The sequence below is a fragment of the Pezoporus occidentalis genome, unplaced genomic scaffold (genome assembly GCF_034315485.1).
Source record: "Pezoporus occidentalis ecotype Australia unplaced genomic scaffold, CSIRO_AGI_Poc_V1 ctg4, whole genome shotgun sequence".
Classification (NCBI taxonomy): domain Eukaryota; kingdom Metazoa; phylum Chordata; class Aves; order Psittaciformes; family Psittacidae; genus Pezoporus; species Pezoporus occidentalis.
In genome coordinates this window covers 23,766,217-23,791,551 of record NW_026915724.1, presented here as the reverse complement: position 1 = coordinate 23,791,551, position 25,335 = coordinate 23,766,217, and the positions used below count along the sequence as shown (strand labels likewise).

Sequence of the window (25,335 nt, the reverse complement as noted above, 5' to 3'; positions counted from 1 at the left end):
TCGCCTGAGAAAACGGCACCGCGGCCCAACCGCCGCCACTTCAAACGGCCGCGCCCCTCTCCCGCACGCGCCGTCCCGCTCCCGCCCTCCAGTCCCGCTTCTCCCGCCTTGCGCCGCGCAGCGCCCCCCAGCGGCGGGCGGGCCCTGCCAGCCCCGCTCACCTGGCGCGCAGCAGGAACAACAGCACACGCGCTCCCCCTCCCCGCGCCTCGGACCGACCCTTAGCGCGGGGCGCGTGCGCAGCGCCGCCGCTCGGCTCTCCGAATGAGGGGAGGCGGAGGGGTTGTCCCGGATACCGGTAGCGCTGTGGTAGCGCCTGGCAGGGCGGGCTGTCGGAAGGGAGCGATCATTTCAGGTATTTTCTTACTGAGCGGCGAGGTTTGAATCCCCGTAGCGGTAACTCAGGGCCTTCCAGGGGAGCTGCGGCTGCTGAGGTGTGCTGCCGGTGGTGGCTGACCGGCCTCCCCTGGTCAGGGCGCAGCCGTGTAAAATAGAAGTAAATCTGACTAGAACTGATTTTTGTTATACATATGAATGGTGCTGTTTATATTACTATTTTCTATCCTATTGTTGCAATATGAGTCACTTAGATGAGGTTGGGCAATATACATTTATATACAGTACATGGAAAAATTTATTTCAGTTTTGAAGCATAAATGTGCTGTTTAAAGTAGAGCATGAGAAGATGCCTTCCAAACATACGTGTATGTGCATATGATGACTTCAAAAGACCTGAATCAAATTCAGTGTTACTCCAGGACTTTTTTACAGTTCACTTCTACAGCTGCATTCCTGGTATGGAGGTTGCATAAACCTCGAATGAAAGTGAAAAGTCACACATTCAATACCAACAGAACTTCATACTGTGTTCAAATATGTTCAAAATAAAAAAAATAAAAAAAAATAATTTAAAAAAACACACCAAAAAGGAAAAGTCACCTCCTGGCTACTATAAGACCCAAAAATGTGTAGTCCTGGAATTTCAGACTGAGATGTGCTCCGAACACGTAACATATACAGCATAATGTATATCATCTTCTTTCAGAAGAGGGACAGCAGCCTTACGGAATGCTAGATGAATTTAAAGTACTGCAAGTACCTGCTGTAATCATGCCTTTCTAAGCCCTTCTACAGTCTCCCTCCCTTCTAATGGTTCGAGGGCCCAGATCCTGCACAGTACAGTTCACAATCTGGAGTCATGGGAGCAAGAGTGAAGTGTGAGTTTGAGGAAACAGATGAGTATGGAGTGACAAGTCCTAGTTTGGAGAGACATCAATGAAAAATGGCAGGCAAGGGAATGGCAAGCATCAGCCACAAAACCAGCCTAAGTTCAATTATTGAAGTTAAGCTACTTGGCCAGCGTGTTGAAATGGGACTTGTTTTCACTGGAACTGTAATAGAATGTTTCCATTATTAAGAAGTGTGACTGGAATTCGTTGGGATATCTTATAATAATAATACATGTTCAGCACAGAGGAAAATAATGTGACCGTGCTGAACTAACTATAAACAAATGCATTAAATCTAACTTTTTGCAGCTTTTTATTATCACAACAGGTTATATTCTGGGCTCCAAAGGAGTAATGGAAGCAAATTTAAAGGAGGGGGAAGAAAGGCAAGCAGGAATCTTTCCCTTTTTTGATCTGGCATATACATCAAGAATATGTAAAAAATTGTCTTTGAATAGATTTTCCTATTTTTTTGTTACACTGCAGTAATGGAGGTACACCCAACAGACACTGTAGGGTCTCATAGCACAAACTTTTACAATTGTGAAACAGCAGCCACCTTGGTTTTCTTGGTAGTTGCTTAGGAAGGAACACCATTTTTTCTTACTGGACGAGTGCAGTAAGATCAATTGCTGTGTTGAAGGGAGGAAGTGACCTTTTAAAGGTTTAAGACGAAACCTGTCCTTGGATGGGGCACCCCCAACTTCTCTGGGCAACCTGTTCCAATGTGTGTTGAAGCACACTGAAAGACAATATACTTTGGATTTCTGCTACAGAGAGCCCACCTTTATGCCTCCTCCCACTACAATCTGCTGAACAAGCTCAGCAATTTCAGCCTGCACAGTAATGCTACTCCCCAGCCATACCATGTAATTGCTGTCCAGTTTCATCCTCTCGTTTTGTCTTGTGGCAGCCAAACCTTTAGGCAGTGCCATCACGCTGACTCGCAGCTCCTGTGCCGACACATCAAAAAAAAGGCATCTTTTTAAGTCAGTACTATTTCTTCACAATATTGGTCCGAAGTGAATTATTCAATTACTGGAAAAGAATTATGAGGTAATTTGAAATCCAACCCCTCTAGTAGTACCTGCACATCTTCAACACACCCATGAGAAAAGGCAAGAGCACAGCCTGTGGCAGAAAAATGTTATATGCAACTCCATATACAGAATGGCAGATGACTTCCTGACAGCAAAGCTATGAGAATAGGCACCTGAATCAAAAAATCTCCTTGATCAGAAGCCTGTTAAAAAAAAAAAACAAAACACAAAAAAAACCTATTGCAAGAAAAAGCATGCTAATAAAGACCTTTTAGAATAACTTTATTAATCAATCACAATTATAAAATTTAAATATTTATACAGCAAGATGGAAAATTTTTAAGTAACCAAACACTCCAAATTATTTTGCTGCAGTATACACAGGAACGGTTTTGCTTTTGTGAGGTGATCCAGTTATCATCCTTTAGTTCTCAAGAATTTCTTGAAGGCATGTTTAATTTTGAGAATCTATGAATATATTTCACATTTGTTGGTGCAATATACAAAAAGGAAAAAAAAAAAATCAACCCATACTGAGCTGATTAAAAAAAAAAAAAAAAAAGACAAAGAAAAAAAAAAGGCACATGAAGTCAGCTACTCCATAAATAGCTCATGGCTAATACTGTTTGTATGTGTTGCCATAGTTCAAAGGGTACAGATCAAAATGTTTCTTTGATACATAATTAACATGGTCCAAACATTGTAGTTTGGTTTGCAAAACATGCGCAAAGCCCCCAAGTTTTTTTAAATCTTCTGTACATGAGAAGAAATACGAAGGCAGCTAGAAATGGAAGCATTCACAAACACCAGAATAAGGCCCAGAGTTTAAAGTAACATGTTAAACCCCTTCATTCTCAGGTAATAGATTAAGAGGCCGAGATACACATCGTCTGCGAGGGTGAGGATACTGGAGGTTGGCAGTGTCAGCATCGCAAGAGTGCTCTATCAGAGGAGGAGGAGGAAGGAGCTGGGCATGACTGGACCATCTCGATCCAGCCCGTGGGGAATCCAGAGGGGGAAAGAAATACCTGAAACAATTAAGAAAGGAACAAAACACCAAAACAAAAACAAAACAAACAAAAACAAAACAAGAAAAAGAGAAAGGTAGTAAATACAAGGAGAACCAAAGGGGAGAACACATGCTGGAAAAAATAAAACCAAACCAAAAGGCTTTAGTATATATCCATGCCAAAACCAATAGAACATAATAGCAGAAATCAAGGCTTGTAATTCAAAACAAGACAAATCTGGAAACTGCTCTTTAAAGGAAAATAATACAGTCTTTTCCCACTGAAATTCATAGAAAAAAAAAATACCGTAATAATAACCCTAGTATACATTTATACAGAACAGACTGCTTTGGAAATCAAAAGGATGGTGTAGCACAGCTATGAACAGGCTTTCATTCTCCCATAATTCTTGCGATTTTGTAACAGAGCTTTTAGTAACGCTTCATTTGCGACACAAAGTATACATTAAATATTGTCTAGGTACATTTTCTGCATATGGATCTAATTCAGATTAACTTCACAGCACTTCTGGATAGACGTAAAAACATCATTGTTTTTACAATACTTTAAATTTTGTAATATACATTTACAGAGAATAACTACTTTCAGTGAGATACAGTCTTTGCATGTATTTACATATTCTGCAAAATCCTCACAGGAAATTTCAGATTCTTGGTGAATGCAAGACTTGGAATTCTGCCATTTCATGTCATTTTTCTGCTGTTTTTATTAGAACTTACCCGTAATGCTCGTGTATTTTAGTATAACCACATACCTACAGATGTTTTCTGTCTTGTTTACAGTTCTGCAGACTTACATAAAGGAACAGCTGTGTGATTAATGAAATTATGGGGCAATTCACAAAAAGCTGCATTTTGGTTTCAGTCTTTGTATGGCTCAAGTGTTTGCCGTTTTTAGGATACTATGTTTAGAGAATTGCAGTTACTCCATGGAATTACTACCATAGGAACGTACAAATACGTATCAGAAAGAGTACTTTTCTTAGGATAAGTAAAGTATGACAGTACTTACAGAACATTTATTTGAAGTCATACTAAGGTACAAATGAAGCAATACCAAACTATTAAAAGCTACCATCTGTACAGTTGTCAAAACACAATTTTCTTAATCCTTTCAAACTAACAGTTGCATATATTACATAGCAGTTACAAACTTGTCATGTTTAGGAATCTTAATCAAATGCTGAACACTATGAAATGCAAAACAGATTATTTCTCAAAACAATTTTAACAAAAATTACTTTAACAGTTACTTCCCTCCTCCCATCCCAATCAAGGACAAAATTTCTGATTTTTTTAGTTATGAACTAGCCTTTTAATTTGACAAGCTTCAAAAAAAAAAAATAGTTTAGATGGAAGTTTTGGGTTTGGGTTGCTTGGTTGTGGGTTTTTTTTCCAAACAAGAAGCCTCTCCATGTATTTTTCTATCAGGAGTTCCAACAGTATCAAACTGTACAGCCTAGTACAAAAAACGTACACGAGGTGTTTTAAAAAGGCTTTCTGAATAGCATTTAGTAGTTAGCAGGTGCTGGTGTCTTGGGAGAGGTCAAACGGCGTTGGGGAGGGGAAAAAGGAGTTCGGTTTCCATTCCTGTGTGCATGCAACAAGCAGCAAAACACCAAAGTTACTCCAGTTAGCTTGGTATCAGCTCTGCTTTCTGTTAAAAAGGACATAATACAAATGGAGAATGGAAATTGTATCATAAATCTAGACACACAATTACATCAACATAACAATACAGCCCTTCTGAGCTATTTTCCAACAGTCTACATCATTTGTTATGAAACTGTTTTGATTACAACTCCAGTTTGTTGATTGTACTTTACAGTTTTCCAGTTCTGCCTATGCTTAACTTGTTTAAATGTTTAAATATAGACACTGAAACATACTATTTACAATCACAGACAAAATAAATTCTGTGTAGCATATCAATTTAGCCAAATGTCAGCACAGAAATCTTTACTATAGGTGTTAACACACTAAACCACAAGTTAGCAACTGTGCTTACGCAGTTCAAGCCAAAGTGATTACAAAAGAAAACATATAACTGTAATTTTTACAGCAAGGCTCAATCCTAGGACAAGACACCGTATGTTTTGAAATTCCACAGCCACAGACTGAATTCTGTAATAAAACGTTAATTCCAAATTGGAGCCGAGAACTATCTATTAAAAAGCAAAGAAAACAAAATAAAGAAAAAACAAACACTTTCAAAATAAAGAGCAATAGAAGAAGTCTAAAATAATACTGGAAGTTTCAGTTTCACAAAGGCTTACTACCAACTCCAGGGAGAGGAGAACACCAGCCAGTGGGGTAGGTAGGGTAGGGTAGCATTGCTGGAAGCACCACAGTCTTAGGTAAGGAGACTGTGAAACCCCACCCTCTGTTAAAGAGGTATAAAATAGTCAGTATCTCCCTATAGGAGCTCAAGGAAATACAGTTACATAGGTTTGGATGACACATTTCCAAGACAGGACTGCATTTCAGCATTTTTTTGCCTCCCTTCTTGCTAAGGACTTAGCCCATTACCACCTCTTGCTCTCCCATTTATCTTGTGGGGAAAATGTGAAAACCCTTCCCTGCTCAGTGCAGCCAGGAATCTGGAAGCCAGAACTGCCATTCAGGATTGACTGCTGGAAGAGGTGGGGCAAAGACTTCTACTCTCCAAAAGCAAACTGTCATAGTACCTAACAGGTCAGCAATTTAAACTGTAAAAAGCCCAATCAGTAGCTGCATATGGATGGTAATGCAGGTTATTGCAAGGCTTTGGGAAGAAAATGTAAGTAAATAAAGTTGGCCGCAAGACTTGGAAGCTGCTGCTATTAAATTTGGCCAGATCTAGTCCTTACATAAGGACACATCCTGTAAAGTTGATGTACACACTCCGCCACACAAATGCAGGGCTCAGTGTATTTTTAGATTGTGATGTGAACAAATTAAAATGGTATTCAGAAGAGGCAGTTCAATTTACCTATTAAACAGCAATTATTACAGAGTAAACTCGAGAAAGCAAATTAATCTGCAATAAGAATGCCATGAGGAAGAAAAAAAAAAAAAACCACACCCAAACTTTTATCAACTGACATGGTTTAGTGTGAGGTGTCCCTGCCCATGGCAGGGGGGTTGGAACTTGATGATCTTAAGGTCCTTTCCAACCCTATTCTATGATGTTACACCTGCAAAAATGCAAGTACACCAACACTAGCATATGATTGTTGAAACCCTACATGAAGAACCATGTTTTCCTCCTTCCTTTCTGCTACATTATCCCAGTGAAAAGCAGAATTTGTTGCTGGTGGCTGCTTCACTTTTAAACACCTATCAGAAACAACAGGGAAGTCACACAGTGGTATGATGAAGTTTCTCCTTGATTCAGTATGGCTTACAGTTTTGTTCGTTTTCCTCTTAACACTGGCATAGCAGACACCATCACAGAGCAAAACCAGAAAAGCTTGTAGAAGTATTCATATAAATTACATTGCACTTGAAAAAAAACAAAAAACCAAAAAAACAACTATTGTAAAACAAACATGAAAGCTAAATGAAATTAGGAAGATTCAGAAACTACTTGCGGAAATTCATTCTCCCTACTAATGAACCTACCTGCTGGCAGATGATCCATTTAGTGAATTCTGTAGACTTGTATTGGCAGAACCTAGAGAGGCATTAAAAATTCCCTGCTGAGAACTACCATTCACTGGACTCCCGTTACCTTTCAGTATACCAGTACACTTCCAGTTGTCCATGTAATTAGCTGCAAATGCAGATACATAAACACTGTTAGTTTCTCTTCTGAAGCTCAGCTTTTGGTACAACTATGATGTTTCAGCTGTCTGACATTCTCTGCCTACCCATGATTTCAAGCTCAGTTTTGTTCAGTAGCAAGAATGAATTTCCTTTTTAAAATACTGAGAAACAAAAGAGAACTGATGAGGAAACTGCCACTGTTGTTTGCTGTTGCTTTTGGAAATTTAAACAGAAAAAAGTCAGTATGACTGAACACCGTGACTAAATGTAGGTTTTCTGGGTTTGGCAGCAAGCAAAGATAATAATGCAGTACATACAGTAACTTTAGAAATTATAACTTTACATAGCTCTAATCTGGTAAAACAGTATGAGGGTACAGTAACAACAATTCACAGCAGCCTAAATCATGCAGATGTTCCAGCACAGAAAGTTATTTAGAAATATGAAAAGCTATCATTCACAAATCTAGAATGAACTTTTACTACAATATTATTTTGGAGTAAAATTTTTCAAGTCTATTAAAGCTCATGTATTTCAGATAGTGCTCTTACCCTTCCAGAGCCTGACACAGCCATCGTCACCAGAGGAAGCAAGCACTGTGCCTGTAATATTCCAGCTCACTCGCCACACCTGGGAGTTATGATTATCAAACTGGGCCACAATATGAATTTCAAATTTTGTTAATCCTCCAGATGAAGTCAATTCTTTCCTGTTTAAAAGAAAAGTGACAGTTCTGCACACAACTGTTCAAAGATGGGGGCTTGAACATGATGGCAAAAAGAGGACGTCTTTCAAGGGGATTTATATTACAATCGTTACTAAATTAGGAGTGTTAGGAGGTATTCAGACACTACTATAGACTTGCTCACAATCTTGTAATCTTAAAAATCAGGCTGCTAAAACAATCCTGCACAGATTACTACTTTTGCTTCACAGACACTGTTAACGAAGACTATATAGTATGCACCACATCATACCAAACCATCTTCCTTTTGAACTCACCTTAGAGGTTTTAGTGTGAAAATTCGGACATCTTTGGTTGCCACAGCTAAGATGTGGAAGGATCTTCCAAGATTTGGAGCAAAGGCAATATCATGTACAGGATCTGTGACTGTCATCAGAGCTTCTGCTTTGGCGTATTTCCTGTACAGCATAAGAAATGAACCTTTAATACCATGAAAATTGCCAGTAATACAAATTATATAAACCAGAGTGAAACAAGGAAAAAGGGCTTAGTATACATGATGAGACTTGCAAAACTAACATTTTCTTAAAATAAATTTAAGTAATAATTACACGCTGATTTCTTCAGAAATTGAAGACATCAGACACAATAACTACAAACAGTATGCTAAATCATACAACAAAACAAGGATTCCAGTAGAAAGAACTTTTTTATCTAGAGCTGGAAAAGGGAAATATTCTTCCATTCACAAATCTAAGGGGAATTCGTATCTCAACTTACTGTATTTTCTGTACTTGTAAGCAGACCACTATTGGCCTCCTGCGCTGTACGGTAAACATGTATTCCATTTTCTTATTTACCACCAGGTAAATTACAAGAACTCTTTTTTACCGTTAATGCACAGAGAACATTGTCTGAAGCCAGGCACAAATGCACAAAACACCTTGGCTCCTTTCCCACACCAATCACCCTGAGTGAAACACAAGTTCTCTGTCATCATTTAATCAAAATTGGTTGTGCACACACTTCTTGACCTTTCCTGGTTCTGAACTCCTAACTGCACAAACTGAACTATGACAGAACACTAGTAAATCCACAAGACAGTATGTCAGTATAAACATGCATTTTAAGGTCGCCTTGAATAAAACAGGGTCTTGTGCAACATAATGCAAATTTCAACTTTGCCCTATTAATTCCTTCTGAAAAATTAAGCATATAAATTAGCAGAAGCAGAAACAACTCTCCCTTTAAAATGCTGAAAAGAATTCTGAGACAAGATAAAATTATCAGTATCTGTTAACACCAGTTACCATTCTGAGGTATCCCTCTCCCATCCAATGGCTCAGAGACAGAATCAAGGTATTACTATTTACTACTCCACATCTAATGACAAGAATAGAAGGTCATATATTACAAACTACTTTAAGATTACGCAAATGTTATACACTGTGATTTAGCATACCTGGTGTTTTCGTTATATTCATAAATTTGAACCTTAGCCAATATATTTGGACTGTTGTCATCACTTCCTACAGCTATCATTGGAGAATGTGCTCGAGAACTAAAAAGTAAAAATAGTTATATTTACAAATGATTCCACAGAAAGTACCCCAAGCCAGTTTTCTTAAATTTCAGACATATTATCTAGAAAGAAAACAGAACAGTTACAACAACAAAAAAAATAAATCACAACACAGGGAAATCACAAGGAGCATAAGTAGTTCCATTTTATACACCCACTAGGGTAAAATCATAAAGGAACATTATTTGGCAATTCAAAATGATGCTCCCAGGGTAGAACTGATTTTATATACATAGCTGCAGCCAAGTATTTGTCACAAGTTTCACGGCAGAGACTGAATTCTCTGCACTACTTTTAATGACTGGTTTTCTGGGATTTCATTACGGTTTTGGAAGATTATAAAAGCTAAATATAGATGAGCTCTAGTTTTTAAACCAACTCTTAGGTCCCTCCCATGCACTAAAGTGATAGCCTGTACTCTGAACCCTCAGCACAGGTGACTACTAATGAACAGAAGAATAACTGCATCAGCAGGACACAGCCCACTATGTCTACAGGGAAGGCCATTAAGTGCCTCTGGACAAACACAATCCAAAGCAGTTCAGCCCTGAATGGTTATTCCCTTCCTGTTACTGCTGGGGGAGAATGCAAGATGGAAAGCAAAGGAGAATTTTTGCATATTCCTATTTTTCTGGGTGGGGACTACCCAACCGAACTCCTCTGTGATTCCTTTCTGTTCAAGAAGGTTAAGTGTATCATTGAGCCCCTGGGGATAGAACTAAAAGAACAACTCTTAGGCTTTATATTTGTGCCATATATCTTGTGGTTCCTAGTACTCTCACACTGGCAAAGGTGCATGTCCTTACTAGAGCTGTCAAAATTATTACCTATTGCAATGCCTTGATTAAGGAAGAAAGAGATAGGAATTGTCCCATTATAAACACTTGCTCTTATGAAAATCCCACTTAAGTTTTGTGTGATAAATAAAGAATGCTAGCTTACTTGCTAAAAATAATTAAGCTGGGAATATTTCCTCACAGATCACAGGGGATTTCTTGTAATACTTCTCTGGCTCTAACAAACTTGCTTTATTAAAATAAACGTTAGCAGCTTTCTTTCGGATCCAAGTAATATAAGCTCAGTCTTCTCCATGCATGTTTTATGATTAATTCTACAAAATTTCAAGACTAGCTCTTTGGATCTTCTGCTTAAACAGTCACAAAGCAAAACCTACAGTTTTAATGACGTACCTTGAGGGATTCCAAGAAATACAACTGCAGCTTAGCTTACATGAGATTTCATGCTGCAGTGACCACTGACTGAGATTCATCACATCTGGAGCTTCATAAATCCTTACAACACCATCTGCTGAACAGGTTGCTAACATAAGACCCATATGCTTGGGAGCAAACTTCACATCTGTAACAGATGTCCTACTGTCTACTAGAGTGGTCCTCTTTACCTGCAAAAAAAAAAAAAGGTAGACAGTCTTGAAGGAAATGCTAGAAATTCCCATCAAATATTTATTCCCTAAGGAAGGCTAATGAAAGTCTGACAACACCATTTCATAGGATCACTTATTTCTTCCACCAAGAACTAAACAAAAAAAAAACTATTTTTATACACCAATGAACTGGAGATATGACAGATCATTGCACCGATGCCGTTTCAAGCATCAAGAGATATACTTGCGATGGTATCAAAGTTCTGGTACCAGAAAGTTGTTCAGATTATGTTCTTCAGGAAAGAAAAAAAGCAATCCAAAAACCACAACAACCACATAACACAAGCATAAAATAAGAGTATTGGCCACAGGCAGTTTGAAACTGTCCTGTTCGTTCTTACTGGTGACTATATTAACTGCAGGAGCGCCACTTTCTAATTTCATCAGTGCTGCTGAAGTTTACCATGAAGTACTGTCCAACAGAAGCATCAAAACAAGTATTTCTGATAAGGGCATGGGTAAATACAGCAGACAGTTGATAGAAAGGTTAGCCAGGGTTGAAGAGGAAAAAACTGTAAATGTGTTTTTCCAGCTGTCTCTTCCGCCAAGCAAACATGAGTTTGAGCTGAAAACTATGTATCACAACTGCCTCGTACACATGGTAGTCAACCTTCATACCCCACTGGGTGCCAAAGGTCCCGACAACCCAACACTTCACAACTATGTGTTTTAATGTTAGAAAACTTTAGAAGAAGGTAGAAAGCTGCAGGTATTTTAGCAACCTAAACCAAAACATCAGAGGCAGGAATAGTGTACTGAGTTATACAAGATTATGCATGAAGAATAGCTGCAAAATAACCTGTTTAGATCTGTAATTCCTTTGATGAAATGCTACCCAGAAAATCCACTTCCCAGCAAACTATTTCCTCCCATGGCCTGACCTATCATTTGAAAGATGAAAAAGAACAGCGTGAGACAGTTTCAAATGAGCTCTTCTCACAGAATAAATACCCCACAACTTTAATGCTACTGTAGATGGAAACTCATGTCTGCATATTATTCACCAGGGAACATCTTATGAAGCAAGGCCAATAGTAGTGTCACTAATTAGCTTGAATGCAGCCATTTAAGGTCTTCCTCAAATGTTTTAAAAATAGTTACTCTATATTGGAATACTGCCACAAAGTAACAAAACATTGGCAACATCAAGGCTTTATATGAAGAGACAGGAGCCGGCTGCTTTCCCTGTTTCAGGAACAGAAAGTAACTTGGTATTTAGAACAACTTTCATGTTCACTCTTCTGTTTAATTCTGGAATTTAAACAAGTGCAAAGCTTCAGCTGTTACAATAAGCAAATAAATCAATGAGGCATAATAAATCTGTTTATATGAGAACACATAGAAACCGTAATTAATGCATTAAAGTCTCACCCAGTGACTCTGGCCTCGGAGTTTATCATTTGACTCTCCCACTATTTCTTCCCATACAGCTGCTGTTCTATCAAAAGAGCAGGAAGCCAGGACCTGCCCAAATTCAGGATGGGCCCATGTCACACGCCACACAGATCCACTATGTGTCTGCAAGATAACACCAAAACATTACAGGGAAACACTTTGTGTATTAGTGCAAGTGATCGTGTCTTTTTATGACCTTCTGCAGAAGCAGAAGTAAATCCTAGGAAGCAGTAAGACTATTCCTTTGATACCCACATTCTTTTGTAAAGTTCAAAGCTAACAGAGCAGCTGTGGCGTTTGTTTATTCCTACAAGCACTGCAAAGTTTTGTTGTTATTAGTTAATGGTTAGAAAGGGATTATTAGAAGTGTATCTCAAGGCATTACTTATTACTCCTTCAAACTCTTAAGTTCCAAACTAAGATTCTCTCTTGATATGAGTGGTACAGCTTTGTTTCCAATTTTCAGCCTTTACCATGCTCACTTCTAGCTTGCCTGCATTTCTCTGAAGCATACGCAGAACATCACTTATCTCCTCCTTTATTTACATGAAACTCCTCTTTCACGCCATTAACCTAATGCCTGTTTTTAGAGAAGGGGAATTCAAACGCTTCACTTGCATTTCCATTAACAGGGATTACTGTATTGTGATCCTATTAAATACAAGGCTAAGGACAGTTCAGAAGCTGAACGCACTAATTATCCTGATGAAATAGAGTCTCTATATGACACAGCTCCCAGAAAGCTGGTTTTTTTTGGGGCAGAAAGGTCTGATGTTGTAACATATAATAGCCAGACCTCTTCCTTTTTATTCTTTGTCTGTCCTTTTTTAATTTTTTTTTAAGTCCTACAATATGCAAAAAGCAAATATTCAATTAAAACTCAAAGTACTGTTTTCCTGCTCTTTAAACACCAGTTACGCCTATGGTTGTTGGTAACAAAGTCTGCCAACACAACAAAGTACTAATAATATAAGACTGTGAGAGGCATTAGGATTGTTTTATAAAAGCAGAGAAAAAGTATTTTATCATGAGAAATACAGGATCTACAAGAAAAATATTTATACTCTCCAAGTCAGAAAAAACTAAGCCTGTTTCTTTAAAAAAACAAGGAGAGATTATGGTTATAACTGTGTAAATTGTATAAATACAAACCTTCCAGCTGGCCGTGCAGTGCCAATCCCCATTTTCACCTTTGTCCCAGACCTATTGAGAAATCAAAATACAATCATACAATCTGTATATAAAGCTTACTAAGTAGTACCACAAAACACAGCCATTAAATACACACACATACACATATGTATACACACACACCACTGAACATTTCTATCTGGCTCATACACAACTGCACTCAACCTGGAAAATATCCCTACAGCAGGTAGGGAGAAGAGGCACACACCTGCCAAATGCACTCCTGTACGCAGTCTTTTTTAAAGAATACATTAGTCACAGAAGACAAACTGACAATTCTCAGCACTTCATTCCCTCTGTTCCATGAGCACACTACTTGGTTTCTCTCTAGAGCACAAGAGCCCTCATCTCAGTACATACTGAGACGTGGTCACAGAAACTCTGATGTGGCTCCAGGCAAACATCCCAAAGGCAGAGCAAGAGAGCGAAAAGAAAACTCAGGGGGAACAGTTCATGTGTCTGTTTCTAATACTTCTGCCTTGACTTGTAAACACACACAGGCGAGTTAACCTCCCTTTCCCTTGATTTCCCATGCATCTTTTATCTTCTTCATAAATTGTTTTCTGAGAAGTTGTGAAAGCAATCATGACTGTAACCGGATGAAAGGCACCTCTGGAAGCCCAGCATTCACTGCTGTGTGTTGCTCACTCACTACATAACATTACCAAGTCACTTCACTTTTGCCAGTCTGGATCTGCAGTACAGCCTTGACTGTTGCCATCACAGCCTAACTCTGTAACTTCTCCCCAACTCCTCTTCTGCAGGGCTCACCTAGTGAGAATGGGGCCTACACCAGACATATCACTGCTGCTTACAAGTGTTATAAAACTCGTGTTAGAGTAAAACTTCTTAACACAGTCTCATGAAGGATACTGTTGGAAAGTAACCTTACACTGCTAAAGAACATAATTTTTGTGTTCTACCTACCTCTTGGCACCTCTTAAGAACATTCTTTTTAGGCCACAAGTTTTACATAGTTAGCCCAGACCAAAGACTTACAAGGTTTTGACTTACTTTCTGGGGGACAGTTGTGTTGGTGGTGGTTTGTTGTCTGCTTTTTAGTATGTGGTCAGGAAGAAGGGGCTGCTTGCTTTTTTTTAAGGCTGATATACATTTGACAAATTTTGCATGTTTGGGTTGGAAGGGACCTTAAAGATCATCCAGTACCAACCCCCTGCCATGGGCAGGGACACCTTCCACGACAGCAGGTTGCTCAAAGCCCCATCCAACCTGGCCTGAACACTGCCAGGGATTGGGGCACCCACAGCTTCTCTGGGCAACCTGTGCCAGTGCTTCACCGTTCTCATACTGTGAAGAATTTCCTCCTAATTTCTAATCTGAATCTCCCCTCTTTATCTAGAAAAGCGATTTTCTCAGCCACTCACCCAGTCTAACAAAAAACATGGCTGCTCTCTGCAAATTACACTGATCAAAGCTAACCGTGTAACTCCTGAACGTTTGTCCATCTCTTTACTAGGTGCAAAAACTCTTGAAAAACAACTGACCTCTCATTTACTATTTGTTTTCCCTCTAAAGGAATACAAAATGAAGGTTCCCACTATTTTATAGTCCCCCTAATTTGCAGGGCACCGTCACAAGGCTTACTAGCGCTTTATTATGAAACTGCAGCTTCTTCCCTCAGTGCCCTTAAATAAACACAGACTTTCAGCTGAGTGGACAAAACAAGCCGCGCTGCTGCAGCCACAACAGTCCGAGCGCGTTCCGCCCCCCTTGCAGCAACGAGTCGGAACGGAATATGTATGTTTACACGCTCTTGTCCATACGCGCACGTACAAACAACGTGCACCGTGGTGCGCTGGCCCCGGTCCCACAGCCGCCCGACACCCTGTGACACCGCAGCGGGACCGCCCGCTCCCACGGCGGAACGCCGGCGCACAGCGCGGCCTTTTGCCCCCCGGGTCCGGAGAGGGGGGCGGTACGGGCCCCTCCCGCCCGCAGGCCAGCGCCCGCCGCGAGGGAACGGCTGCGCCCAAGCTTGGCAGCGCCATCCCTGCGCTCCCCGCCCCCGGTAGGCCACGCACGGCCGTGCCGCGACACCCGCCATGGCCGCGCGCGGCGGCAGCCGCCGCTCACTTTGACGCTCTGGTCGCTGGAGCACGTGGCCATGCGCCGCCCGTGGAAGTCGAAGGAGACATCGTGGATGAGGTCGCGGTGATCCGCAGCAATGCTGCGCGCCACGAACATCCCACCGCAGCGCGCGGACGCGGCCCGCCTCACGCGGCGAAGCGGGGCGGGGCAACTGGCACCGCCGCCTCGTGCGCAGCCGCCACAGCCGGCCGCGCTGCCCCGCGCGTGCGCGCTCTTTGCCACCCGCGGGCGCGCGCTCGGTCACACACACGCACGCGCGCACACACCCTGAGAAGGGGTGGAGCGGGTCCTCGCGCTCGGCCGTTGCCGCGGTCGCTGCCGCCGAGAGGCTGAGGCGGTGCCCCCGCTGCCCGCCCGGGGACGGGGCCCGCGGCGGGGCTCCCCCACGGCTCCCAGCGTTGGGCGGGGCGCCCGGCCACCGCCGCGCCTCCTGCCGAGCGATGCTCGGCCCCGCCCGCGGACCAGCGGCGGCCGTGGCGCTCCAGCAGGTGGCGCCAAGACACAGGGTCTGCTGGCACCGGCTCCGCTTTTAACCGTGTCCGCTGGGCCCCCCCCGCTCCCCTGCCCCGTTGTGCTGCTGCCGCCCTCTCGGCAGCTACCACAGAATCACAGGATGGTTTGAGTTGGGAGGGTCCTTAAAGCTCATCCGGTTCCAGCCCCCTGGCACAGGCACGAACACCTTCCACCGAAGCAGGCTGCTCAACGCCCCATCCAGCCTGGCCTCGAACACTGCCAGCGATGGGGCAGCCACAGCTTCTCTGAGCAACTGTACTGTTAAGTCTCTGTTCACTGCCTCACCTACAGTGTTGGAGCTTGCTGTAGTAATGCAAATCAATAAGCAGCCAGAGAAAACATTCAACGTGGCAGTGGATGATTTACTTCATTTACTTCTTTACTGTACTAATGAATACCGGGGAGGTGAGCCTGCAGAATGTGCTGGTGCAAAAGAACACGAGACACACTTCTCAAGGAGAGGTGTGCAAGGGCTGTGTTTGCAAAGTTTTATGGGGAAGATGAAGCCTGTGATACACGACGCAGCCAGTGAAGGAATCCAAAGGCAGGTTGGAAGCCCTGAGACAAGACGGGTATTGCATAGCACCACAGACTGTGAAGCAGAGGAAGCAGAACTTAAAACACACGAGTGGCTCAGGTCTGGGTAGGAGCTATTGGCCGGTTATGCCCTGTGTATCGTCAGAGAGCCATACAAAATAAATTAACCAAAGCACCACTCACCTGCACCCTTCCAGGGAACCCCTTGCAAGCACATTGTTCCAGTTTATATCCTGCAGTATCAGCTGAAAGAGCGGACCATGCAGCTCTCAGAGCTAGTATCTTTTAGCTACCATTCATTCATTGTATCACTGAGCACCAGACTGCTCCAGTGTCTTGTTTTTAGGGAATGTTTCATCTGTGAGCCATGCTACTTACCAACTATTCTGAAGCTAATTGCGATAACTGATAAATATTAACAAAGAAAAACTGAATAATTCATTCACTACAATCCAAAGGGTCATAATGCAGTTAGCAGATTTGATATAATGAATTATAATAATGAAATTATGATGGTGGTAATAAATAACAGCAAACGCACTTGTATTTAACTGTCATTTATTTCAGTTCCAAAAGAGTACTTGCTCAGGTGATTAGGACACCTTCACTGCCTTATAGCTGTGATCCAGTTTGCATACAGTACATTAAGTGATTAAAAAGTAAAGTTTCCTGAAATCAGATATATTCAAATTCTCTTGACTCAAGTCTGATTCAGGCCTTTTTAAGAACATTTTTTATACCTGCACCTTTAGCAGTTTTACCGTTTTCAGAAGGACTTTTGATTCTCACAACCTCATTTAAAATGTTCACATTTGGTCATGGAAATAAAAAGTCAAATTCTGTCCACTAGGTGCAAAGAATTTGCTCAGATGTGTCTGAATACTTCATGGGACAACAAACAAACCATTACCCACTTGTGGAATAAACCTGGCAATTTGGGTGTGAGATGCATTTATGTACAAACTGTAAACTACAACCCTTAGGAGGGGATCATGCCAGAGAGATCACTGTTTTCTGCATAACCTGCAAGCTGACTTAATATACAAGCACTTAACACACTAATGCACGTTTCATCAGTAGACCTCATGTTAAGATTAGATTACAGTGGTACCCAAATGTGATGAGGAATGACAATAAATTAATGGTATTATATTGAGATAAATGACAACAAACATGGATTTGAAAGGACACTGTGAGTTTGAGATGCTAGATTTAATTATTTTAATGATACTTGGTAAGGAAAAGTTAACACATTGAAAAACATTTTGTTACCCAACTATAATAAAAATATTTTCAATTTCAGAGAATGGAAAATGCAGAAGGATTTAGCAGAAAGATTAGTAGCTGGTTTTATGTGCTTATCCAAGCTGGCCAATGGTAGTTTAAAAATAGTATTAGAGAGCTAAATCTTTATGGCAAATATGACGTGGAGTTGAAGAGGGGAATTTGCAAGTCAAGAAAGTTAAGAGATCTAAGTTTAGCGTATTTATATTAGTGGAGAATTTGGTTTGGAGTTTGTAACACAGGAAATTTGTAAAGTATTTAAAAATGAGGAGCTGATGAAAGGAAGGGGGTAACGTTTTCTTGTTTCTGACGATGAACTGGTACTGCACAATTCCCCTTTTTAGAGGGAACCTCACTGGGGGCTGTAGGGCCATGGTCAATGTACTGTAATATATCACCACCCCCACCCCAATCACCCTTTTGAGGATGAAATTTCAGTATTTTCTAAACAATAGCTAAAATTTAAGTAATACAATAGGAGAAGCAAGCAAAAGTGATTGTTCCTGATAGTTCCAGGGCTGTAATTAGAGAGGGATTACGTGTTTCTTTCAGCAGGATTGCAGACATTCCTACTTTGAAACTTCAGTTATTGCTTCATTCGAGTAGCTGGAGAGACAGTGCCTAATGAAAAAATTAGAGCTGTTTTCTAAGTTCTTCAGTTCATGGCAGTGTCTCTGAACAGTCCATTTTGTTAGCTATTTTGGGGAAATGTCTTTTACAGTAAACCATTGATTATATTTATATTTCCAGAAGAATAGTTTCCAGTCAGTGATTCAGCTGTCAAAAACCCACTCTTTTGCAATTTTTAGTACTGTAATGGTTTTGTCAAGACACCAACTATGGTACAAATAGAGAATTCATATTTTTCACATGCATAAATTTCATTTAATTCTTCAGCCAGTGAGATCAGCATAGTTGGAGCAGACCAAAACTCTCAGATTCACAAATAATTGGCATCAACCTGTTTCATTTGAATAATACATGAATATTTGTATATGGCACCAACCCTCCTTTTTTGTTTTGACCTAAAATGTTGGGGGTTTTTCTAAAGAAAACAAAAATCATACACTTCAAAGCCAGACTAAACTTTTTTTCATACATGTTAGTAAGGTCAGTAAGCTACAAATACACATATACAATTACTTGTTAATTTAAATACAATCTACCCCCGTCCTCAGTCTCTAGATTCAATACAGGCATGTCAGGCTAGATTTATTTAGAAACTGGGTCCAAATTCTTCACTTACTTAAAAGAAATAGAGGAAATATGTGGGGGATTATCTTCCAGAATGTTAGTTTACCATAGCATCGGATTTCAGTCAAAACCCAAGAATGAAATAAATAACATTTACCTCATGTAGGCATTTGTGTCAGATGGTTTTTGTTAGTGGAAAGACTGACACAGAGCTAAGGTTCAATGGAGGAACGCTTCATAGTGAAACATTAAAATTAGCAAAGGGATGAGGGGACAAGATACATCCTTTATTAAGGCAAGCAGCCATTATACATTCAGTCAAGTAGAAGGGATGGCATCTGATCTGACAGGCATGCATATCTTCTGAGAAATGAAACTGTGCTTATTTAAATTTCAAATAGCTAGATTATCTCTGGGATTAAAAGTAAATAACATTTGTTGAATAAGATCGAGTCTCACTGGACCTCTTCAGGAAGGTTTCAAATGCTATTAAAGAAACTGACTACAAAAGCTAACATGCTGCATCAAAAAGAAGGATTTCCCAGTGATGTAACAAGAGCATAAGATATCTAGGACCAGAGAGGTCCTGACATCTAGGGTAGTATATAAATCAGGTGGAAATAATGTGAATAGTATGCATAATATAAATGTTTTTCTTCTACTTCCTCTCTCAGGTTGAACATAAACCTCTGTTATTCTATTTCCTATTTTTAACTTCATGAATAAGTACTTCAGTTGCTTTTTACCTTAATCTATATCAAATTAAGAATGAATTCAAGATTACTGCCTAGCAATACATTCCCCTCTGAATGGTGTAACAAACCGAGAAAGATAGGCACTGGAAAGTGCTGCAGCTCCCTGCTGTGCTTCCAGAGCACGCAGAGGGCAGCAGGGCTGGTGCACAACAGGATGATGCAAGTGGTGGTGGGTGTAAGAATCCTTTGTTACTGACGGTAACCAGAACATTCCATGTTGTGCAGCAAGGTAACGGGAAACATACTGGAATTCATGGAAACCCCAGGAAATTTGCAGCTTCCAGTTATTGAGCTGTGTATCAGGATTCAGATATTAGCTAACCTTGCTGACTTTCTCTTACAGCCAGAGCTGAACAGTAGAGAAAAACATTCAATTTATGGTGATGATGTGCACGAGGTGGAAAAGACAGTTGTGTTTTAATCTTACTATTTGCTTGATCATATGCAGAGGAAGACCATACTGAGTTATCTTTGAATCATAGAATCACAGAATGGTTTGTGTTGGAAAAGACCTTAAAGATCGCCCAGTTCCAACCCCCTGCTGCAGGCAGGGACAAATTTCGCTAGACCAGGTCTAGACCAGAATTATTACAATCTTGATATATATTTGCTAATGTTTGAGTTTGGTATTCTCTCTAGATTAAATTAAGTTGAACCAGAATAGGAGAAGAAAGAGAAGTATCTATAGTAATGTTAGGTTTTAATTTTTAACACAGTAGACCACTTTTGTTCTCAAACTGACTGTATAAACCCACATAAGTTAATTTACTTCTGCTGGAAGATAGTGTAACTAACTGTATTAGCATGGGTAGAGATATACAATATGAAAACAACTGGCACTGCCTTGGGTTTAAAGAAAACACAGTTTAGTTCTTTCCTTTTTTCCCTTTGACTACCTTCTTCAAGTAAAAGGTGCTCTTGCCTGTAGAGGCAGATTTTAGGAGAGACAAAAACCTGCCCAAAAGAAAGTCATGAACTATATGCAGTAAGGATGTTTCTATTGGCATAGGACAGAGGCCGACGAAGCCTGTTTTACATGGGTATCTCTGTCATATGCTTCTGTCCTGTCTGCACCAGAAGCTGATCCGTTACAGGTAATCATGGGTGACCGTGCTAATAACAAACAGCATAGTTAAAAGTTCCATTCCTCATAACCATTTAAGGATATTATTGTTGACAGGGAAGCCCTGCCCAACCCAGTGAAATTCATACACTTTCTTGTAGCATGTTTTCCTTAACTTAAAAACTGGCTTCCTAACGTTTCATAATAGGGAGTAAAATAGTATCTATTATTTTGAGATTCCTGGATGAAGGCACAAATGAAATACATGATGAAATACAAAGTGGTGTTATTGATCACTTAGCTTCAGAAAAAAAATCTAGTTAAGCCAGCCATTAAATAGGTTTCTCAGCTTAATGATTAGAAAGCATTTGAAAGCGTTAGGTGTGCAGCCAGCAAAGCGGTCTTGTATGTGTAACATACTGTGTCATACAAACTAGGAATCTAAAGGTGGATGTTTCAGAGGAAAGCACTCATAATCATGACAGTGTGTGAAAGATACCAGCAGTTATTGCTATGAAGGGTAAGTCAAATTAGGAGGATCACTTCCCATGCATGACTGGCAGATCATGGAAAGAAATTAGTAGCAAAATTAGGTTTCATGGGCAAAAATGAGGGTAGTTAAAGTCCCCAGATTTTTACATGAGTCAACTGAGAGTAAAACTCCTACAGGTCTTTAAAGAAAGCAGAAAGGTAAATCTTTCTTTATACGTCACCCTGCTTTGCTGCTGCTGCAATTAGACTTCCACTCAGAATCTGTTATTATTTGTTTTGGTAGGAAAGCAGTAGAATGTCCCAGACTGAAATTAAAATTTACTGTTTCCCTAGAAAAGGACTATTAGAAATATGCATAAAATTACATTTTACCACATCATATTAGAAAAAGAGTACGGGAAGACAAAGTAAGCAAAATAATAATTGATTAGCCCAAGAAATACCATTCAAGCAAAACAGCGACCTAGCCATAATCATGCATGGCTTTGGCAACACATCAAAGATGAGTTAAAGAGAAACAGAAGTGGTGTTGCAGAAGTAAGTAGCTTAGAGATGGAAAACTATTCTCAGTCATATGAAGGTGCAAGGAAATGCAAGGGAAAATTGGTATGACAAACTGGCAAGCAACATAATTGACAGCTAGGAGGGGAATACTACTGGCTTCATCACAGTTGAAGGCTGATCTCAGATTGTATGACTACATCTGAGCTATCTTTAAACTGGTGAACTCAGGTTGGGAAATAGAAACAGGGCTTGTAAGAGTAAAAATGGAAAATAGCTGGCCCTAGAGTTGTCACAGTAAGAACAGACAAAAAAGTCTAAACTTAGCAGTGGTGGCTTTCCTCTGTGTGTTTTGGTGTGCAGGGAAAGAAACAGCAGAAGTAGGAGGTGGTGTATACATTGCTGACAAAATTGACAGTTGAACCATTTTTGCAGACTACAATTATGATCCAATATCAAATCGAATATTAAGCTGTTACTTACAGAACAACAGCTATTTGGGTATTTATGCTTGTTTACAAGCTAAGGAAGCCTGTAATGCCTTTACTAGTGGGTGATAAAACAAATCTTTCACTACCTTAATGAAAGATTTCACAGCACCACCAGACACCATAATACTCATTTGGACAGTGGGATCAGGCAGGGTTTGGTGAACTCTGTTTGAAGAAGGACCTTACCCCACTACTTCTCCCTACACAATGTACCCTTCCTAAGGCCTGAAGCCTGTTCTGCTGCATGCAAAAGCATTGCAAAGCAAAAGCAAGCTCAGCACTGAACTATCCCATCTTTCCCTCTCTGTCTGGAGGACCCTCTGACATGTCCGTCTCCTTCAGCGAGTACCCTTCTGCCTTTTAGAACCTCTCTTGCAATGACCCCACACATGAACCAACTCTCATTTCCTTGACCAGTCTGCTCACAAGGTGGGAGAGCGATGCTGCTGAGGGAAGGAGCAAATCTTACAGCCTTTCCTCTCCAGGCTCTCACACGTGGGATGGAGACACTCTGCAGATGGCAATCCTCCTGCTCTGAGGAGGTACTGGAGGCACAGGTGCAGCTGTGGCAGGGCACAGAAAGCAGTGCCAGGCCATGTAACACAGGGTGCTTTCTCACAGGGTGCTGTTGATGCCACATACACATCAGGATGCCATCCATACTGAATGTGACTTCATTTCATTTACCATGGGTACATCTTTAGACTGTTTTTTCCTTTATTTGGAGTTTTTCTTCTTCACATTTTTTTCAGTGAGTATATAATTCTATGTGATCTGCTTAATAGATTGGAAAAATGTAAGTAGTTGGTTACTGGAACTGACTCAAGGCTTTTCCACATACAGGAAAAATCTGAGTTTTGCAGCAGTAGAAGTCAGAGCCTGTACAAAAAAAAAAAATCCATAGGAGCTGTGGAAAGTGAAGAAAAGGGAGTACAGGAGATCCACTGTAGAGACAGGCTGAGAAGACTGTTTCTTTTCATTTGGAAAGAGAAGAATAAATACTTACATTAGGGCATAATATCTAAACATTTGCCTGGTAGAAAGCAGAGGTAGTATGATGCAGTCTGAAAAATCACAGCACTATGATGTTATCTTTGCAGTATTAACTGTGGAAGTGACTTGCTCATTACTCTTGTTACATGATCAATACTTTTGTTGTCGGTAAGTGTAACAAACACGCTTCATTAAAATGCTGTTTAGCTATAATAGGCTACTAAATAGCTTTTGAAATTAATGTTTTAGGAAAACCACATATTTCCGAAACCCAATGGATTACTCATTTGGAAAAAAAAAAAATGCAAGCAGCAATACAAGGACATTAACATACTTCTGCATCTACAAGGACATCAGTTGAACAAACACAGGGCCAGCCCTAAAAACAGCCTTATACATCTGACTTCCAGCAAAAGAATCACCCCTGGGGTCATTATCATGTATCTAAAAGTAAGTACTTAAGGAATCACGATTTGTAACATGCTCCAGGGCTAACAGTAATCCCAGCTTTGGCAAGTGGCTGTACTTCCGACTTGAAGGAGTATTGTTGACAGGGTAATGTGAAAGGGCATAGCCAAGGTTTTCAAACAATTAGAAGATACTTTCATCTCTTCTGATGTAGAATAGACCCTGTCTCTCTCTCAGATTCCAAATTTCCACATGGCACATGGATAGACTATGTTTGGAATCACCTACTTACAAATGCCATGTGTTGTATACACCTTTTAGATCACTGTCAGACATAACAAGATGGATTTAATTTAACTAAGGAACAATTTGTGGACATGTCCAGATAATAAGGACATGTTCTTCTAGAAGACAAGTGATTACAAAAGCTGATTTCCTATTCTCTGGAAATTCTGAAATGTTTTGTGCTCAGTTAAGGCTTCTCCACACCAATGAAATTCTTACTAATGAAATTGCTGCCTTACAGTTAGCTATATGGGCTCACTCCCTTCAAAGAGAAGCCATACTGTGATTTCGTACTGGTCACTAACCACTTTATCCATCACATTTCAGCCCAGAGGTCCAGTTAGATCAGCATCATAGCAAGGAGAAATTTCTAACTGGAATTGCTATGAGAAAAGATTACACATCATTAGATGCAGCAATGTATTTACATAATTTTAAATTGTTCTTGCGTAAACTGTATGGTCATAGTTTATGTTAGGATATCTTCAATGGAATTACTTCTAAACTTCACTGTTGCAAAACAAGGATCAAGTCTGCATATTGTTAAGTCTCATTTCTGCAGACTTGTACTAATTAGGATGGTTAGTCAGCCTTACAGGAATAAGAGATGTTTGTGCTATGACAGATTATTAAACTGAAACCCCTAGACATGTCAAAACAAACACAGGCCAAAGCTAAGGCAGCATGCACCGTATGAACACACTGCCAAGAGCACTCGAGTGTTTTAAGGTATGCTCGCATCCTGCTTTAGGATTAAGGGCACTTTGAACATTCCCACACAGCTCTATTACAATTTATTTGCAGCTGCTGAAGAGTGAGCACTCCTTTCAGCACAGGTCAGATAAATGACACTAATTGCCACCACTTTCTTCCTGCCCAAGGCGACTCACATGCCGTGTGGTGGAGGAAACAACACAAAATGCCTCACAGACATAATTTCTACTGACACAACTTATCCAACATGTCACAAAAAATTATCTCCTGTTGAACAAGCTGAAATACAGTTGCTTCAGATTTGTGCATTTTCGGTGAGTGGCTGATGTACTGTCCCCAGGTACTAAGCGTAACTTTGGAGCATATGTCCTTGAGATGTCTGAAGTACAAAGAGAATACACTGCTGTCCTGGGTTCAGCAGTAGCACTCATTTTTCCCCTTCTTGGTAGCTGGTGCAGTGCAGTGTTTTGACTTTCAGCTTGGGAACAGAGCTGATAGTGATGTTTAGGTTTGGCCAAGGACTAGCCTCATGCTCTGCACATTCTACCACAGCACGTCATGCCCAGGATGTAACTGGGAGTTAGCCGGACTGCGGGGTTGGAGGAGGTATCAGCTTGGTCGGGCTGGGGGGCGCGAGTTATCGGTCGGCTGGT

At 40.6% G+C, this 25,335-nt stretch overlaps 1 protein-coding gene across 2 annotated transcripts; it reads right to left on the bottom strand.

The window, feature by feature from the left end:
* Positions 1-2,534: 2,534 nt before the first annotated feature.
* SEH1L (SEH1 like nucleoporin) lies at positions 2,535-15,594 on the bottom strand. 2 transcript variants are annotated; one of them, XM_062633035.1, is made up of 9 exons: positions 15,438-15,594; positions 13,305-13,355; positions 12,129-12,275; positions 10,504-10,715; positions 9,194-9,292; positions 8,049-8,189; positions 7,598-7,755; positions 6,903-7,053; positions 2,535-3,297 (listed from the first exon to the last, which is right to left on the bottom strand). In XM_062633035.1, exons 1-9 carry the CDS (start codon positions 15,546-15,548, stop codon positions 3,108-3,110), a joined length of 1,260 nt encoding a protein of 419 aa, XP_062489019.1. In that variant the 5' UTR covers positions 15,549-15,594; the 3' UTR covers positions 2,535-3,107. The 2 variants fall into 2 exon arrangements, with proteins under 2 accessions (XP_062489019.1, XP_062489020.1); XM_062633036.1 differs by lacking the exon at positions 2,535-3,297 and adding an exon at positions 4,299-4,956.
* Positions 15,595-25,335: the final 9,741 nt, after the last annotated feature.

Bases quoted from the DNA above. Each gene is read 5' to 3' on its own strand.
- SEH1L (XM_062633035.1), bottom strand. From the start codon at position 15,548: ATGTTCGTGGCGCGCAGCATTGCTGCGGATCACCGCGACCTCATCCAC. The intron at 12,276-13,304 runs GTTTGTATTTAT...GTTATCTTGCAG, and splicing joins ACTGCACGGCCAGCTGGAAG to ACACATAGTGGATCTGTGTG. The intron at 10,716-12,128 runs GTGAGACTTTAA...TTTTTTTTGCAG, and splicing joins TCCGAGGCCAGAGTCACTGG to GTAAAGAGGACCACTCTAGT.